This window comes from Spermophilus citellus (genome assembly GCF_964194105.1).
Source record: "Spermophilus citellus genome assembly, contig: SCAFFOLD_114, whole genome shotgun sequence".
NCBI classification, from domain to species: Eukaryota; Metazoa; Chordata; class Mammalia; order Rodentia; family Sciuridae; genus Spermophilus; species Spermophilus citellus.
Window position 1 is genome coordinate 1,229,128 of NW_027672907.1, and position 18,694 is coordinate 1,247,821.

Sequence of the window (18,694 nt, forward strand, 5' to 3'; positions counted from 1 at the left end):
GGAAAACTACTGTTGCTTTGAATAAAAAAATAAATCTTCCTTTCCTTGAAAATCTATCTTCCTAGCTAACATGACATTTATTTAAATGCTATTTTAAAATTAGAGGTTATAGTAACTTCAGCATTGCCTTATGTCCTGTAGAGGTTGAAAGATACATTCAAAATTGGTATTTGTAACTTAAATTTTATTTTACATGGTTAAAAATGGCATAAGCTATTATATGGTTTTCCTCTTACACACAGCTGCTGCTTCTGATATTAAATGGAGGTTATGTAGATTGAATTCTTCCTAAAGGACTCAAATTTTTTTTGATTCTGAGTTATCTTCAGTAGTTTAGAGATTTTGTTTCACAGAGATTTTGTTTCACACTTTGCCCCTATTTTCAGAATACTTAGGGGACATAAAAAGAACAATGATATGTTACGTTCTAGGTTTCAACAATCCTATTACTTTCTAGAACTTAAAAGAATGGAAGAATATGGTCTAGCAGTAAACAAAAGTACCAGGCTTTTATAATTTTATTTAAGTCTTAAACCTCTTAAAATGTACTGTTAAAATTGCGGTAATTAAAATTACAGCTCTGGAGAGCTAGTTCTTAGAAACATTGTTTTAAAGACAGTAGTTACAGATTCAGGACTTGCTTTAATTGATTTTTAAATAAAATATATTTGAGTATCTATCAAAAAAAGAATTTAATTCAGCCCATAGTTGCTGATTAAAGACATTATAAGCCTTAGAGTTTCATTCATTCTTTCTCAGAGGATTATACTTTTCTAATTTTTTTATCATATTCCTTGAAAATCAGTGGCAAGGTATGGGAAAGAGAAGAGTGTGTGTGTGCATTTTTAAAAAGAAATTTCCTTATTTTTTATAGACACAACATACCACCTTATATTTTACTGTTATAATGCAATAATGGCAAAAGCAGTAGAACTTCAGGTCAAACAACTCTTGCTACTAATGTAAACTCATTCTCAGAAAACCATTCTCACATGGACAGTGGTTAGAAAAAAAGTACATGAATGTGCTACAAAAATAGAGCCACAAGACTTCTCACAAGTAAAAGAAATCCTCTGTAGAAGTCCACAGTTGACCAAGGTCCAGACTCCTTAACAGTGAGCAACAGGAAATATGCTGTCAAGTCACCATCTTTAGTTCTGAGAGTGAGTTGACATGCTTCCCCAATGGCACAAAGTCTCATGACGATCCAATGAATCAACAGACACTTGGGAAATATTAATAAACAATATTTTTTATGAACTATTACAACAAAGAACTTCAGCAAGAAGGAAAATGAAGTTTATGATCTTTGAGTAAACATTTTTAGCATAACAGTCTCTGTGACCAGATATTGGAAGAGAAAAATCAAGCTTATAAAACACCATTTCTCTGTATCAACTGGAATACACTAAAAATAGGATAATGGAAATACATGTTCTTAAAGCATTTCCACAGGAAATGTCCATAATTATGACATTCTAAATCATTTAGCAATTGTATGTGCTACATTAACTAAAACAAAGGTATTCCTTATTGCACATTTTAAAGTTGGAAGGATTCTTTTAGCTTAAGTGGGGGATATTTAGGGGGAAAATATTTTTGGCTCAAAATGTATACTGCGCCAAGGCAGCTTCATTCTAGAAACATAAACCATTTAAAATAAACTTTTTTATTTTGAAGCCAATAATTTACCACAATGAATAGGTTGGGCCCTATTTTAAGGCCTGTGAACAGCCCTCATTACCCTGAGAGTCAGGTGTAGGTGGAGGTTCATCTTTAAAGCCTGAAGGCATTAAGTCTCTTGCAGCAGGTGGTGGCCCATAGTCTTGGGGACCATGAGTTGGAGGTGGTAATGTGGCACCAGGAATGAAGTACTCTCTTGGGCCAAATGAGCCTAAAGGTCTAAATGGTGCAGGTCCTGGAAAAAAATCACGTGGGTCAAAAGGCAAATCCCGTGGAACACCTGGTGCATATTCTCTGAAGCCTATTGGACGCATACCAGGACCTGGAAAATAAAAAGGAAGTTATTTAAACACCCAGAAATTTCTGAACTAGGGTGATTTCAAGTGTGTTAATATAGTCTTTAATTTCTCCCAAGCCTAGAACATCAACTGGTGAACATCCTGACTTGCCAGATGAGGCAAACTGAGATGGAACAAGTTTAGGTTATAGCCTTTGGCCAACCAGCCATGAAGCAACATATTAAGGATTTAAACATGGCTCTACCTAGCTCCAGGCTTGTCTTTTTTCTTTCCCTACTATGTAACTGCAGAATTATTTCTATCTCACAAGAGCTCCATTTATATTTGGAAGTACTATATTACCATGACAAGATGATAGATTATGAAATAAGAACTTTACTACATCAAAGAAATTTTGATAAAAGGAAATCCCACTATTTATTACTGTATCCATTAAAAATTCATGAAGTATTTCAGCATGGACTTTACACATGCCATCAGAATCAAGGTGCATGCCCTCCTGGAAAAGGCCTTCCACAGCCACCTAATTAAATCAGCAACATTTATTAGGTCACTGTTAAATCCTCCTCTTTAACACTTCCCTCTGACGTTTCTCAAGGTAAGGAGGGTTTGACTTTTCCTTTTCTATATTCTATAACCTACTGCTTATGCTTCCATTATGGGTGATTACAAACTTTATGTTATTGGATTTTCATATTTGTGACAAAATTTTAAGTTATGGCATGTGTCTCATCCACCTTTCCATCTATTGCAGTGCACATCAACAGATTTTCAACAAACATCTGCAGAAGTAATATTTCTGGATTTTCTGTATATAGCCCCTTATCCTTGTCTATGAGAGATAGTGATTGCCTATCTCAGTATAAGATTATGTAGTTCCCATATATCCCAGAAAACTGGAGGAAAAGTTAAAATGTACTCGGCTTTATCCTTTCATTGTTAAGACCTGAGATAGCAACCAACTGTTTTAGCAAGCAATAGAAATGAAAGATGAATGTGATTTATAAGTCAATCACTACTGTTCAGATCATCATACCAAATGGTGGAGGAATTGGCCGAGGCCCAAAAGGCCCACCGAGATCAAGTGGCGGTCCATACCGAACGGGAGGTGGTGGAGGTCGTCCCATCGGGGGTCCCATAGGGAGGCCCATGAAGGGTACCCCTGAGAAAGGAGGGGGCCCTTTCATAGCCATATTAGCCTGCGATTTAAGATTTGAAAGCAGTTGAAAGTTTTAAAATTCCTACGTATGAAGACAAAGTACCAACACCGATAAAAGCTAAAACCCAAAACAGGCACCTGTCCAGAGAACACCATCAGTGCAACAAAACTCTACCCACCCCTCCTGTGTATTCCCACTGACAGCTTACAGAAGTTAGAAGGATGCCACAAGAGGGAGCAGTTTGTTACTGATTTAATCTGCACAGGAAAGGGAAAGGCAAGAGAACTGGCAGAGGTTATTAACAGAGGTGATTTCTGACCAGTATGTCATGCTGTATTATTCACTACAATCTATTTCAAAGGGAGTCCCCCCCTTCCCATCACTTCCCTTTCATCACAATAGCTCATTACCTTCCATATTAAGAATGAACAGAATAAAATGAAAAATCCATTCTCTACCCATGTAATAATAGCTACTATTCAGCGTATCTTCAATAAGTCTTTCATATATTATTCAACCTCTGAGATCTTTAAGTAGACTGTCTTGTTTTAAATAAGAGGGAACAAAAGCAAATGGAATATCATAATTTGTTGAAGGCCACACTGCATATTAAAGGAACTCAATCCCAGGTTTGCCTCCAAGCCATGCTTTTCCCACCTCTACTCCTCTCTAACAACGGGTCTTTGCTCTCTTTTAAATCTTCTACTACAAAGGGGTTTGGGGTCTTATCTAAGCTGCCCTTAGATTTCTCCAGAGATGTATATTCCTGGAATATATATACACTGGAACTTGATAAGTATTTTCCAACACAGTGCTATACACACAAATTAGGAAGACAAGGCTTTAATATTTACTTTCATTTACTGTACACCATTTGAGATATTGATTTATCATTTCCTATGAGTAATGGGTTTCAAACTAAACAATTAAAATTTTATTTTATTATAGAGCTGCAGAAGACCTACCAGATATAATAGCAACACAGTTACAAGAGAATACACTTATATGAACAAATGAGACCATTGCTTGGGACTGGCTCAAGAGGTCATTTCAGATGATCATTGTTTCACTGAAACAGTATTTCACTTTCAGAAAATCTGATACCAATCTAATTCTAATCACTCAAAATAGGGTTTGCACAAATGGAGGAATTCTTAAATAGCATTCTTCCAAACAAAAATAAAAATGATGAATTATATAACTTATAATGAATTTACTTTGCCTTAGAGCATTCAACACGAAACACCATATAAAGTTAGAGTGATAACTTTTCACATTCTGTAGTTCATTATAGTTGTACACACTTAAGCAACATTCCCAAGTTAAGGAGAAAAGTAAGCTCAATATTGCATGCAGTTTAAAGCAAACAAGATCAGTGTCATGCTCTGAACATCCTTCCCAGAAATGCACAGAATAAAACCCAATTCAGTTCTCAACCTCTAAGTACTTACTCCAACTGGATGCTCAGTCGAAGAAGTAATGGTGGAAACTGAGGGGGTCTCAGGTTCTTGGGGAACAGTTTGCTTTTTAAAAAACAAATGGGATAGTACAAATAGAACACAAAGAAGGGTAAAGCAAAGAGCAAGTACTGTAGGAAAGCTACATGTTCCTGCATGACCACATGATTCACAGTAACTACAGAACTTACCTTGCCCTCATTCGTCACCTTAGCTGGAGAAGAACTTCTGGAACTGCTGTTCATGTGAGCAGGACCACATCCTGGGTCTGTTAGAGATCAAAGAATGGATTCAGACTTATTCTAACATGAAAAGAATAAAAATCCTCCATCCACAATTACAGATTTTTGAAATTACTTGGTCCCTTTACCAGAGGCAACGGGTTTCCCAGATGCCTCAGAAGACCAGTACGAGGTAAAGGTCCATCCATTGACCCTTGGGAAAGAAAGATCAGAGCCCTTGTATGTATTTTTCAGAAGAAATAAACCACTGGTGGACAGGTCAGGGTTCAACAATAACTAGAAAGCAACATTAAAAATGGGTTGCCCAGGGGTTGGGGTTGTAGCTCAGTTGTAGAGTGTTTGCCTAGCATGTGTGAGGCACTGGGTTTGATTCTCAGCACCACATTTAAAAAATAAAGATATCATGTCCATCTACAATTAAAAATATTTTTTTTTAAAAAATGGGTTGCCCAATACATAAATCACAATTTATGAAGAGACTTAAGTAAAATAAAGAACTGCCTTGGGTTGATAGAACAGCAGATTAATAAGTACTGGTCCTAAACTTTAAGCTATAGACTTGAAGTATGTATAGGCTGGCTTTTCTTTAGTCTGTATAACCTGACTTCCAATCTTACCAAGACTACAGTCCTGTTTAGAATTGGAAATAAGACTCAGTATTTCATGTTGGAAATATGTATGCTACATAAAGTTTAAGACTACTTTTATAATATTTGGGAAAGGAACACCATAGAGATTTAATTTAAAGATAAAGGTTTACACTTCACAGTGTAAAATTTAAAAGAAAAAAAACAATACAGGGACCTCCAGGAAAAAAAAAAATGTTTTCTATTCTAGAACAGATTTTACAGAAAACATTCACTAAGATAAAGTACGAAATTATCTTCTATATATTGTTCAGGCCCAAATTCTATGTTTTCATTAGAATATTCAAAAGGGGAAAAAAAAACAAAACCTTGAAGCAGTTTACTATAAAGCAACATGTGAATGCTCACCAAATCCGTTTCTAGGCGTATCCTTTCGATTAAGAGTAGCAGAAGGAGGTCTACCAGCTGGCTCTGTTGTCAGTGGAGGGGAACATTCTCCACCACTCACGGGGGATGGACCAAAAGAGCCATTATGGCTCAGTGGACCTAAAGACAACAATGCCATGTTACTACTTTAAGGCAGCCTTCTCCCTGACACCAACCCTCACCTGCCGCTTTAGCAAATCATTCAGATTATTTCATAACCATTACACACAGAAATAAAAAGTAATTTACATACATTCTGCACCAAGAAATAAAATAGCTCCTTTTACAAAGTGTCCCCTACCTCTCCGAGGAGGATTTTGTAAATTTGGTCTTCCCGGCATAGGTTTTACAATCACGGGTTCATATTGCCGCAGTGCCATCTTTTGGGCCATTTCCAATAGTCTTGAATATTGAGAAAGAATGGGCTGAATTATGAAACAGCAATCTATTCCTTCATAGATAATATCTAGCATAACCTTAAAACACTATAAAACATATAGTAAGATACCAAAATCACATACTTCTGTCTCAAATTAGCAGCTTCCCTTTTCTCTGCAGCTAGAGCTCTTTCTGCAGACCGAGCTTTGAGCTATTAAAGAGAAAATATTCAAATTCAGTTGTGGTAGGCTATGCACAAAATAAAGAAAAGGGGGAAAAAATCTTACCCAGTTATCATGAGCTTTCTTCTCACTCATAGCAATCTGAAAAGGACAACACATTAAAAAAATATGTTTTTAGGGACTCATTATAATAGCCTATAATTGTCTGTATTAGATATCAAAGAATTCTGCAACTACAGGACAGTATTAATTACTACCTGGTTTTTAAATGAGCGCTCGGTTTTCTGTAATTCTTCTTCCATCTCTTCAATTCTCCGCCTAAGAATTACAACAATTGAATAACATTTGAAACATTCTGACCATTTTCCCTTTATTCCATCAGCTATACTTTTAAAGACTTTATCATACATAAGAAAAACATTTCTATAGTTATATGAATCCAGTGTGATCAAAACTAATACTACAGGCCAGGTGCAATGCCACATGCCAGTAATCCCAATGATTGGGAAGTTGAGGCAGGAGGATCACAAGTTCGAGGTCAGTCTCAGCAATTAAGTGGGAACCTATGCAACTGAGACCCTGTCTCAAAGTAAAAAAAAGGTCTAAGGATGTAGCTTAGTAGTAAAGCCCCAAAAATAAATAAATAAATAAAATAAAAACCTAATACATTAGTATTAGGTTACTTCTTTATCATTTAATTGCTAGAGATTCTGAATGATAAATTATAATTTCCTTAACTGTTTATCAGTGTGTTCTCAAGTAATTCTGCTAGAAATATCTTCCTCCTTAAAACTTTTTTTCTTTTTTCAAATTATATCCATAGAAGATTTCCAAAGTCTATCAAATGCCACACTTTTGTGGGTCTCGATACATCACACAGCAAACTGATTTCTTAAAGAATTACTACAACATACAAAACCCTCAGAACTGTTTGCATTGACCAAGTTCCCTATGGTCTTGCCCATTGGGTATAAGTAAATTTTTGTTAACATTTTTCATTTGTAAAGTTGAAATTTATGTTTTCTCCTGTGTGAATTGAATGTATTCATATCCTCTCGTTATTTATACTTCCATGCTATTTTCTTCTATCTACATAATGTAAAAAAAGATTAAAAAAGAAAGCTAACACTAGTTCATTAGACATTGACACCCTCCTTTAGAAACTGAACTCACTTGTAATTTTTAACTTCCTGTACAGCGGAAACCACCTTTTCATCTGCAGCTGACAGCCACTGCTCTTTTTCTAGTCTCTCATATTCTTCCTGGCTTAGTTTCCTAAAATAAAGCCAGTTATCAAATCAAAAGTTTCTCTCTGTGAATATCACTTCCCACAATTCTATAAAATGCTTAAGCACATAAAATAGGAATTCAAACCTGCAATTTTGTAAATCAAACTCTGGCAAATCACTTACATTTTCTAACTTCTCCTCTTAATTATCTACTTACCAGTAAATAAAATAAATGTGAAAACAACATGTGCCCCAAGGGCAAGTATCCTGTGTGTAAGATAATAAAAACTCACTTTACTTCAATGTGGAAGATCAGGACTGATCAACCTAACATCATTAAACATATTAGGATAAAGCAGGGGATAATTCTTTTCTCGTTTCTGCCATGGGTAGGACACTAAGTATATCTTTGTCATGGAGGAACTCTTTTCTCAATCCAAGACTGGTACCATAATAAAGATATAGTCAGTCAAAGAAAAAATCTTCTAGAATATGTCTTTTAGCTATGCAATTAACCACAGAACATTTTTCACACTTTAGATATCTATTTCAAAAGAATTGCAATTAAGCAAAAAGACAAATCTGAGTTTTGATAATGTCTGTCAACCAGAAAAAGAAGCCAAACTGACCCACGATCAGAGTATTATCTACTGACAAGTTTTAACTCTGATCATGAAACTCAAGATGTTCATCTACTGAGACAAAGGTAGCCACATTTAATGATTTAAAAAATACTATTTTCTGCTATCCTTGTACTACTTTAGCCATAGTTCCAATTCAAAAGATAATTAACTTGAAACTTAATTTTCCATAAATCAGAAGAAGTATAGTAAAAAAGGATTATTGATACCAAATAGAAAAAGGGGATTATATATTCTTATATAGCTTCTCATTTAATTCTTCAGCAAGTATTTTATGAGTGGCTATAATATACTAGTTACCTTGTAAGATGCTAAAGAATAAAAGAGCTCACTGTTTCAGGTATAAATGACGCCTAAAGGAATATAATAATTTTCCCCACTGGCTTAAGAAGGAATATGGAGAAAACTGAATCTTGAAGGACAGAGAGAATTTTGTTTCCAATTATCAAAGAGTTAGTCTGAGAGCACTAAGAACAATTAAAACATCTTTATAAGAATATAAAATTGTGTTTGAAAGGATCCAAGCTAAAAAGGCAGTGAAGATATATATGTATGTGGCCAAGATCCATTAGAAAAAGAAATCTCAGAATTACAAGTAAGTCTGGCACTTTCAGGTACTTTTCTCCTAGGTTTACCCACATATTGAAGATAACACAAAGATATAATGAGTCTGAACTAAGCCTTCATCAAATTCCTGGGCTTAGAGGAAAAAAGAAGTGTTTGGGGCTACAAATAAAGGGACCCTTAATAAAAGCCCTAGCCTTTGAGTTTAGATTAGAAAGTACTGCACACTTAAGTGATGAACAGGCAAAAAATCCAAAAGGAACAATACTGAAACATTGAAAAGACAAGTCATTTTTGAATTATCTTAATTGCTAAGTTTAAAGTGACAATCTTACTCAAGTAACCTCAACACTTTTCTATAAGAAGATAACTTCATCTTAGTCCTCAAATTTCATCTATAATTATCACAACAATGTTAGCCAATCAAAACTGACCAGGCACTCCATAAGACAAAATTCTGTGAGAAAAAATCCCACAGAAAAGGAAACCACCTAATGGGGTTATCCGCACATGTTTTAAAATCACTGTGCTTTATATAGTCAAAAAAGTAAAGTCAAGATTATGAATTTCAGGGCTGGGAATATAGTTTAGTTGGTAGAGTGCTGCCTTGCATGCACAAGGCTCTGAGTTCAAACCCCAGCACCACAAAAGAGGAAAAAAAAAAAAGATTATGAATTTTGTCAAAGGATTAGAAACTATAAAACCAAGAAATAGTTGGGTGTGGTGACCTACCTACAGTCGAAGATACTCAGGAGGCAGAGGCAGAATGATGAGATTAAAGATGGCTTGGAAAGCAGTAAGACACTAGTCCCTTATGAGAAAGAGCAAGGAGTCTGGGGAGGTGGCTCAATAGTAGAGCACATGGCTCAAGGTCCTGGGTTTGAGCTGTAGTACTGAAATAGGACTGGGGTTGTGGCTCAGTGGTGAAGCACGTGCGGGGCACTGGGATCAGTCCTCAACACCACATAAAATAAATAAAATATTGTGTCGGGCTGGGGATGTGGCTCAAGTGGCAGCGCGCTCGCCTGGCATGCGTGCAGCCCGGGTTCAATCCTCAGCACCACATACAAAGATGTTGTGTCCGCCAAAAACTAAAAAATAAATATTAAGATTCTCTCTTTCTCTCTCTCTTAAAAAAATCCTATAAAAAATAAAATATTATGTCCATCTACAACTAAAATAATATTTTAAACCCTGAACTTTTTAAAATCCTAAACTCAATGAATGATTTTAGCAGCAGATTTGGGAAGTAAAATAAATCCTAGCACTTTTAAGACAGGTCAGAAGAAAATATACAGAAGAAATAAATCCAGAATGTAGGAGGCAGGGGAAATCAAATTCTAATACACATTATTATAATCAGAAGAGAGAATGAGGTAAAATCAACATTTAGAAAAAGACTCAAAAACTCAAGAAATGTTTAATGGTCCCAAGCAACATAACTGCAAGCGGAAAATGTGGGTGGGGTGGGGAAAACTACACCTAGGCACTTCCCAATACAACTGTTAAAAAAACAGAGAAATGACTACAGGAACTAGGGGAGGGATAAGACCAAACAACAATGATAATGGACTCCTTAAAGAAAAAATTTAAAACAGATGGTAATTAATTGGATATTTTTAAATTGCTAAAACTAAGTAACAGTCAAAATTCAGTAGCCAAAAGAAAGATCCTTCAAAAATGGAAACTGGTTTTAACTCTAATCATGAAGTTCATGTCAACCTAATACAGATTATAAAGGTAGCAATATTTAGTGGATAAAATACTATTCTCTGTTTATCCTTGTACTACCTTTGATACACTAATCAAATCTATCATTAAAGGACAATGTTCAAATAGAATGAAAATAATTTCAAATAAGAAACCAACAGTGTAGAATGCAGAACTACAGAAACTTTAAATATGTGTATAAATTGAATGAATGTCTTGTGGAGTTCACAGTATATGAAGTACCAACATACAATGCCACAACAGTTATCTGATTCAGGAGCTACTTAAAGCCCATAAAAAAAAAATAATAAACCTATTAATCTATGTCAGGTTTTTATTAAATCCAGAATATATACCATGGCCTTTAAATTATGAGAAGATGAATAAAATTATAATTATATAATTATAATTCCATTATAATTTATGATTACATCAAGCTTATACAGGGGATGAGGAAAATGATTAAAAATATTTAAACTATTAAAAAGATACAAGGAAGAAAAAAAGAACAGGTCATCAAATAGAAAGCAAATTCTTCACAAACCACAGGCACATATTGACATGGCCAGACTTATATTTTAGAAAGTCCACTCAAGCGGCTATAGAGAAAATTACTAAGAATTTGAAATAAATTATATAAAAATATAAATAACGGAGAATGAAGACAGATCACCTAGGTTAGAAACAGAAAAGATGACACAGGCATGAACTAACATAGTACCTGGGGATGAGTAAAAAGAGTACAAACCACAGATGATGACTGAATGAATTTTGGAGGAGTTGAGGAAAATAGTGCTACAATTTAACTGCATTACAAAGAAAATTAATTGCCATTTAGGTCATTCATATTACTAGTAGGGACAGAGAAAACAAGTGTTCTTTTTAAAAAAAAGTGATAAAATGAGAAATGTTTCTTTGAAACAGGCCAGGCATTTAGAACTGGGCTGAACAAAAATTCGAGATTCTAAAAAGGTCGCTTGGAGATCAAAGAATTTTAGAAAAGTTAATGGAAAGGTTTCAATATTTAATGCATTAATTAGGTAACAGAAGTCAAAATACCTAAAAATAGTTAGGTCTGTAAGAAGGTCTGTCTTTGCTTTAACAAGATTATATATATATATATATATATATATATATATATATATATATATATATATATATATATATATATATATATGCCGAAGAGTAAAATCAGGTGCAAACAAATAAAATATGACACAAAAAACCTATTTTTAGAGAATTCAAGTATTTTCGTGGATTAAAAACTTCAAATGAACTTTCAAAAAATAACTAGCTCCACACTGAGAAGATTAATATATAAATATATACTACAAACAAGTACTTCTGTAATCATAACTCCTAAGGTCCTTGCCACAGTTCAATTTTTAGTGTGAACATCTGAGATATTCAAGTCCAAAACTTGTACCATCAATAAGTAAATATTATTCCTTTTTGAAGTTTTTATTCTACTAAAACATGTCATTCCAAATCACTCAGTATTTTTAAAGGTCCAGAGTTAGAGATACAAGTTCAAAACATTAGAATTACATAACTGATCACAATGAAAGGTAATTAAAATAAATAGTGGGATCATAGAAAGGGTCTAGATCTTTGAGAGGTATCTCCACATCAGTGACTGTTAATACCAGTTTACCACTTCCTGCCTTCATATGAATTTGACAATTGATTACGATGTCCTCACAGCCTTAGTTTATGGTTCCAACTACCTCAGGACTCTTAAGACTGACGATGGAAAGAAAAATGCAACTTATAGGAAACAAAACACAAAGGAAAAAAGACAAATCTCTACTTATTACAACTAGAAGAAATTGTAAATAATCTTAAGAAAAGATAAAATTATCTGTTAGTTCACACAGTGATAACAATAACAAACAATGAAAATCTTACTTTTGTAATGCCATCTCATTTTGCTGGTAGAGTTCATTTAAAATCTCCACTTTCTGCCTAAGAGTTTTGCATTCATCTTCCAGTCCAACTTTAGAAGACCGTAGTGAATTGCAGTCACTTTCTAATTTCTTTTTTTGGTCTGTAAAGGATAAAACAGCTTATCTCTATATGTGTACAAGGACTTAAGAACTTGTTTGAGGGAGTAGTGCCAAGAAAAGTAAGAAGCATGAAAGCAAGAAGCCATTCTTTATCTTTCCAATAAAATTTTAAGTCTTTCCAACATGGCAATTTCTTCTCAAGAAGAACCCACCTTCTAGATTATATTTTGTGGACATCCAGGCTGTTAGCTTAAGTTGTACAAGTTTTAGATCCTCTTCAACTACTGATATTGTAGTTTGTGTCTAAAAATTGCAGAAAAGAGAGGTATTCTTAAAAGTGAGGCACAGGAAGAATTCACAGGCACTATGGGACTCTTACAAAGAACTATACCCGAGAGACATCCATCATCTGCTTAATTTGATCTTTGATCTTCTCGTTCCGATCACCTAAAAAACAAAAGACTTTAGCTTTTTCTTTCCTTACTTTTAACTCTATATTCTCCTAACTTCCCCAAACTAAAGAATGATTGTGTTCAAACACCAAAAGAAAAAAAATCAATTAAATAATTAAACTGATTAGACTAATGACTTTTAAGAGAATTGCAAGCTTAGATTTAAAAAAGAAAAAAAGAGAGAGGTGAATTTCAGACTGGGGTTGTGGCTCAGTGGTAGAGTGCTCACCTAGCATGTGTGAGGCACTGAGTTTGATCCTCAGCATAAAAATAAATAAAAGTACTGTGTCTGTCTCAAAAAAAGGTGAATTTCTAGTATGCACAACTAAAATGTTATCTATGCTATTCTTGTAAGATAAAAGCTTTTCTTCTCTCTCAGATCTATTTTCACCTGGGCAAGTAAGTGTCTTGTTTAGAAAGATTCAATCCTCTATTTTCTCCCTGAATCTACTACCAGGTGTGGTTTGAAATACTTGCTATGTAAGCAATATCCAACTTGGGAGAAAACATCTGGAAATATTTTCCTCATCAGTAAACACTGTTACACTCCCTCTCTAGCTTTCTGATAGTCTCTAGCCTCTGTTCTCACAGCCTTAGTTTATGGTTCCAACTACCTCCGGACTCTTAAGACTGACTGTGGACCTTAAAACCACAGAGCCATAGAGATGATGAGTATCAAAATCAAGTATCATCTGCATAAGTTAAGAAATAAATTTCTCTTACTGTACAATGTTCAATACTTAGAGGTATAGGATGTGACTATTGTAGCTGCAGTGTACTTACTAGTTTTCAATGGGATAGAAAAAGTCAGTGTTCTTCACATGCCTATTGCTACATTATACCCCAGCAACCCACCTCTGCCAATGCAACAGACATATCTATAGATCCAGTGATATGTGTCTACAACCCTGAAGCTTAAGAAGAAATTCAGCCAGCTGAAAAGTAGCATCTGTATACTTAATTAAAGACAGGAAAGCAAAAAAGGATTCAACCTCCCTGAGACTGATCTTACCTGCTACTTCTCCATTGGTTAATTCATCTGACTCATCTCTACTTTGATCCTCAGATTCAGATTCACATTGTAACTGATTCAACTGTGTGATGCAATTAGTCAAAGCCTAGAAAAGAAGCAAAAGGTTGGAAGACTCTCGATTTTAATTCAGAAGCTGCATCCTGAGCTTGTAACTCTTCATACTTTAACTGTGGGCTGTGCATGGTAACTTCCAAAGAATACAATATGAAAAGGATTGGAAAGAATTTTTACAGTGGAGAAATCTTATAAATACTACCTCAGCTAGGTGATCAAGCTTACTTGGGGGTAGGATATTTCAGAACACACTCTCTACTATCTTTTGCAACTTTTATGTAATTACAGAAACTTATAGAAATTGAAAATTAAATATGTAAGTAAAATTTTTTTAAGTACAGAAAATTGATTAATTCATTACTCTTTCAAGTAAAAAGTAAACAAATACTGTTCAACTGGACAATAGTTTTTTAGTTGTTCTGCATGTTTCCAAGGGCAGAGCAAAGCAATATGAAAATTATCTAAGGTTGAGAATAAAAATATTTCCTAGGCCCATAAAAATAATTTGTTGTATCAATACTTAAAAGTTCCACAAAATGGGCAGAAGTGGGTTCAACTTCCTTGACTCCTAATCTTACTTTAGTTAACAGCTGGACTAAGTTCAACTTAACCAATTTTACAAAATATTTCAAAAGCCAAATTGCAGTAACACTTAGCAGCAAAACTCTTACCAAGTCCTGATTCTTAGCTTTCTGTTCTCTCTCAGATTCTAACATAACATGAAGATTTTTAGCTCTCTCATCCAGAAGTTCTTTAACTTTTTCAAGAAGCTTCATTTTATCCTGGAAAAAAAAAGGTGTCAAGATTACTCACTCATTACATTTACTTTTGAGTTTAGAATGTAATTCCCCCCAAAGAAGAGATTTTTACCTTATATTTATTTGCTTCATCAGAAAGAATCATATTTTGTTTCATGATCTCTTGGACCTGTTTCTTTGATTCCTTTATCTATGTAAATAAAGCATTCAGAATTAAGATACACAAATTATAGTGCTACTATACAAGTTACTTCCAGACAAGTGACGCTTTCTAGAAGAAAGCAGTACTTAATACATATGACTGCTTAGAATTTGGATGATTTGTAGGAAATAATGAAACAAAAATTTTAAAATACGATTTTTAAATTAAAACAGGTAGAAATGATTCAAGCTAGAACCAAGGGAGAAAGAAACAAAAAAATAATTATACCTTCTGTTCATAATTTGACAATTTCTGCATTAGTTCTTCGTTTTCTTTCATGAAATTGTTCACCTTTTTGGAAATTTGCTGTTCATTGACTAAAAGGGGGAAATACACAAGATTATTACAATCATTAAATGAAATTCAATTACTCAATCTACTAAAAGCAAAGACATGTTATATGGTACTATGAGGAAATACTTCTTAGCATAACTATTATGCTTTTAAAAAGCAATCTATGCTTATTAGCAATAAGAGTATAAAAATTATTAAAATTTAAGAAAAATATAAGAACAATGATATTTTGCTGGGCGCAGTGGTGCACACCTGTAATCCCAGTGGCTCAGGAGGCTGAGCTAGAAGGATCCCAAGTTCAAAGCCAGCCTCAGCAAGAGCGAGACACTAAGCAACTAAGTGAGACTTGGTCTCTAAATATAGGGGGTTGGGGATGTGGCTCAGTAGAGTGCCCCAGAGTTCAATCCCAGGTACCCCTCCCATCCAAAATGATATTTCAATTTAAGCTTATTTCACAGATGGGAAATACAGTAAAGTGTTGTAGCTTGATATTCCTCCCTTCTCAAAATACTTTCTTTTCAGAAAATGGAATCATTTAATTCTTTGCAAAGAAAAACAGAAATGAAAACATACTGATTCACATTACCGTTCTTTAAATTATCTACTCAATTACTTAATGCATGATTAAATCATTAGCATAGAAATACTCTTCAAATGTAATACATCTGCATTACATCAATATTCAAAAGTTAATCTGCCCCAAATTAAAACTTATCATCATCTCCCTATCCACAATTTGTTCCTCCTCTTTATCTCCTATCTCAGAGCTGGAACCATCATCATCCACTCTATTATCCATGCTAGCAACCTAGGAATAGTAAAATTTTCAGGAGGTAAAAAAGATAATAGACATTAAAAGTCACTGTATCTACTTCTAACATACATAAAACACACATCAAACACCAATACAAAGGGTTATTACAAGTTTAAGAAACCTAAAAATTTACCTTGATATACTCTATCTTTTACCTAGAAGAGAGAAAAAAGATTAAATTTGATGTCAAACATCTGCTCAATAGAAACAGCATTCCTAAAACAACAGTCAGAATCATAACCAAGTGAGAATTTAATAACATTCTGGTTCAGGATAATAATTTATAGGATTAAAAATAAGTAAAGGTTAACAAGCCTTTTAAATTTAATTGGTAGTGATATTTCATAAATAGCCTCTGACATAAAAACACTAAGATATGTACCTTATTTCACAGTAAAGATGTGTGTGTATGTGTGTGTGTGTGTGTGTGTGTGTACTCAAAATCATTTACTTGACAATTCTAAATAACCAGGATAAAGTCTAGAAACAATGACTATTCAAAAGGAATCTGAGGAAACAATATTAAAGGCATAATCTTTGTACTAAGATATGCCACTTTCACTCACCAGGAAAACATCTTAGAACTCCAATTTAAATTTGGCTATTGGCTGAATTTAGAAACTAAGAGGCTACATCATCTTATTTCTGCAAACCACTAAATATATAGCAAGAAATCTGAAAGGGAAGACTGCTAGAAGAAAATGTACAAGCAACAAGAGAAATGACAATTAACATATTCTGGAAAGGACAAAAACAATCATTTCCAAAAGACAGCAATAAACTGCCTGATAATAAAACCTAAGCAGAAATTTTTTTAAAACATCACTAAATTTCTTTGTAACTTAGCATATTACTTTCAAATGTTATAAATGGTGATGGGATACTCAGATGTGTCCATGGATCATCCATGGGATCTTCGTAATAGGAAATTGCATTCAGAAAACTCCAACACAGAAAGAAATGAACATTTCTTTAATGTCATAGCCTTGCTAAACTTTTACTCAAAATGACAACAGAGGAAAATGGGAAGGAGCATAAAAGCAGTCATCTAAGGTAGGAACTAAAGTTCCAAAGTCAAATGCTGAAACTGAGGAGCAACAAGCTAGGAACCAGATCCCACATAACCTAGTGAAAAGAGAAACAAGTACCGGGGTTCTTGAAATGAAAGAAACAAGAGAGAGAAATATAAAACGTTTTCCTGTTTTTCCCTTCTCTTTATCCTTCTATTTCCTTTTTCCTTTTAGCTGAGAAAAAGTTCAATGAGATTAGAAAATTCCTCACAGGAATACAGGCAAATGATTCTTCTATTTAAGAAGGGAATACTTTTTAAGAGATTTTACACTCAATTGTACAAGAGGAAACTTATCTTAACAATGATATGTCTGAAATAATTAAGAAATCAGAAAAAGAACACTCAGATTTGAAAAGATTTGTATCCAATGCTTTTGGTCTCTTTAACTGTTAGGCTTTTCATATGCAAAGTCCATTTACCTAAAATAATTTTCTTCCAATTATGTTAAATAACTATGAAACAGAATGACCTACAGTACAAACATAAGTATGTATAAGCGCATGTATATATATATATATACACACACACACACACACACACACACACACTTATACATATATGTACACACATACACAGAGATAGACTAATTCTGCTCAGGAAAAAAAAAAACTTAATGAACAAAACATTTAATGGATTTTTGGACAACACATAATCTATACTTCCAAATAAAAAGGTATTTTCTGAACATATGATCAAATCATAAAATCTGGGAAAAATTTATATAAAAGACTGGAAAAATTATCTCATCTCCTTTTTCTCATTTTACTGTATTTCTTTGCAGCATTTCCCCGTTTATATGTGTTTATATTAACATACAGTTCATCAACATTTAAATCTTAGTTTCTGCTTTTTTTTCCCACTTCACATTTAATTGTGAGCATTTTCTGTACCTCAAAGCTTTGAAATAAATAAATCTGCCTACTATTCCATTAATCGAACATACAATAACCCCTAAATAAATTATGTTGTGCTAAGTCTTCAATCTAATACACTGTTCCATTGAAAAACATTACCAAAATCTTCAAAGCACTGCTGCATTCGTCGTCTGCACAGAGTTTGTGCTTCGGGTCCGGTTGGCCCAGCACTTGCCAGGTAGGACAGAGCACGAACAGCCAGAAGAGCAGCCCCCGCGCCGCAGCCATGTTGTGGTCACCTTGGGAGCCGGTGATGCGGTGGAGTAGGCTGCAGCAGGCGTTGGCAGGTGGCGCCAGAGGCGGGGCTCAGGGGGCGGGTGGGTAGCTAAGCGCGGAGGGGTGGCGCCCAGGAAGGCTTAAGCCTTTCCCGGGTGACAGGTCAGCAGGGATATCTGGGGGTCGATCCACAGACTCTACTGGAGAACGCAAGGAGCCAGAGCTCCATCCTTCTCTAGTGGAGACTTCTCCTCAACTGAAGACCTTCTCCTCTAGTGGCTGCCTTGGCAACTAGGACTCTCCTTCTCGTCCAATCACCTG

At 34.5% G+C, this 18,694-nt stretch overlaps 1 protein-coding gene across 1 annotated transcript; it reads right to left on the reverse strand.

Moving 5' to 3' along the window:
- Positions 1–1,712: 1,712 nt before the first annotated feature.
- Positions 1,713–18,385, reverse strand: LOC308640372 (transport and Golgi organization protein 1 homolog; the record flags this gene model as incomplete). The annotated part of the gene is made up of 19 exons (XM_081312305.1): positions 1,713–2,005; positions 3,019–3,181; positions 4,594–4,665; positions 4,791–4,867; positions 5,837–5,974; positions 6,156–6,256; positions 6,376–6,443; positions 6,520–6,555; positions 6,672–6,732; positions 7,588–7,689; positions 12,467–12,605; positions 12,777–12,867; positions 12,956–13,011; positions 14,029–14,134; positions 14,580–14,885; positions 14,974–15,051; positions 15,292–15,380; positions 16,305–16,326; positions 18,257–18,385. 19 exons carry the CDS (start codon positions 18,383–18,385, stop codon positions 1,713–1,715), a joined length of 2,127 nt encoding a protein of 708 aa, XP_081168431.1.
- Positions 18,386–18,694: the final 309 nt, after the last annotated feature.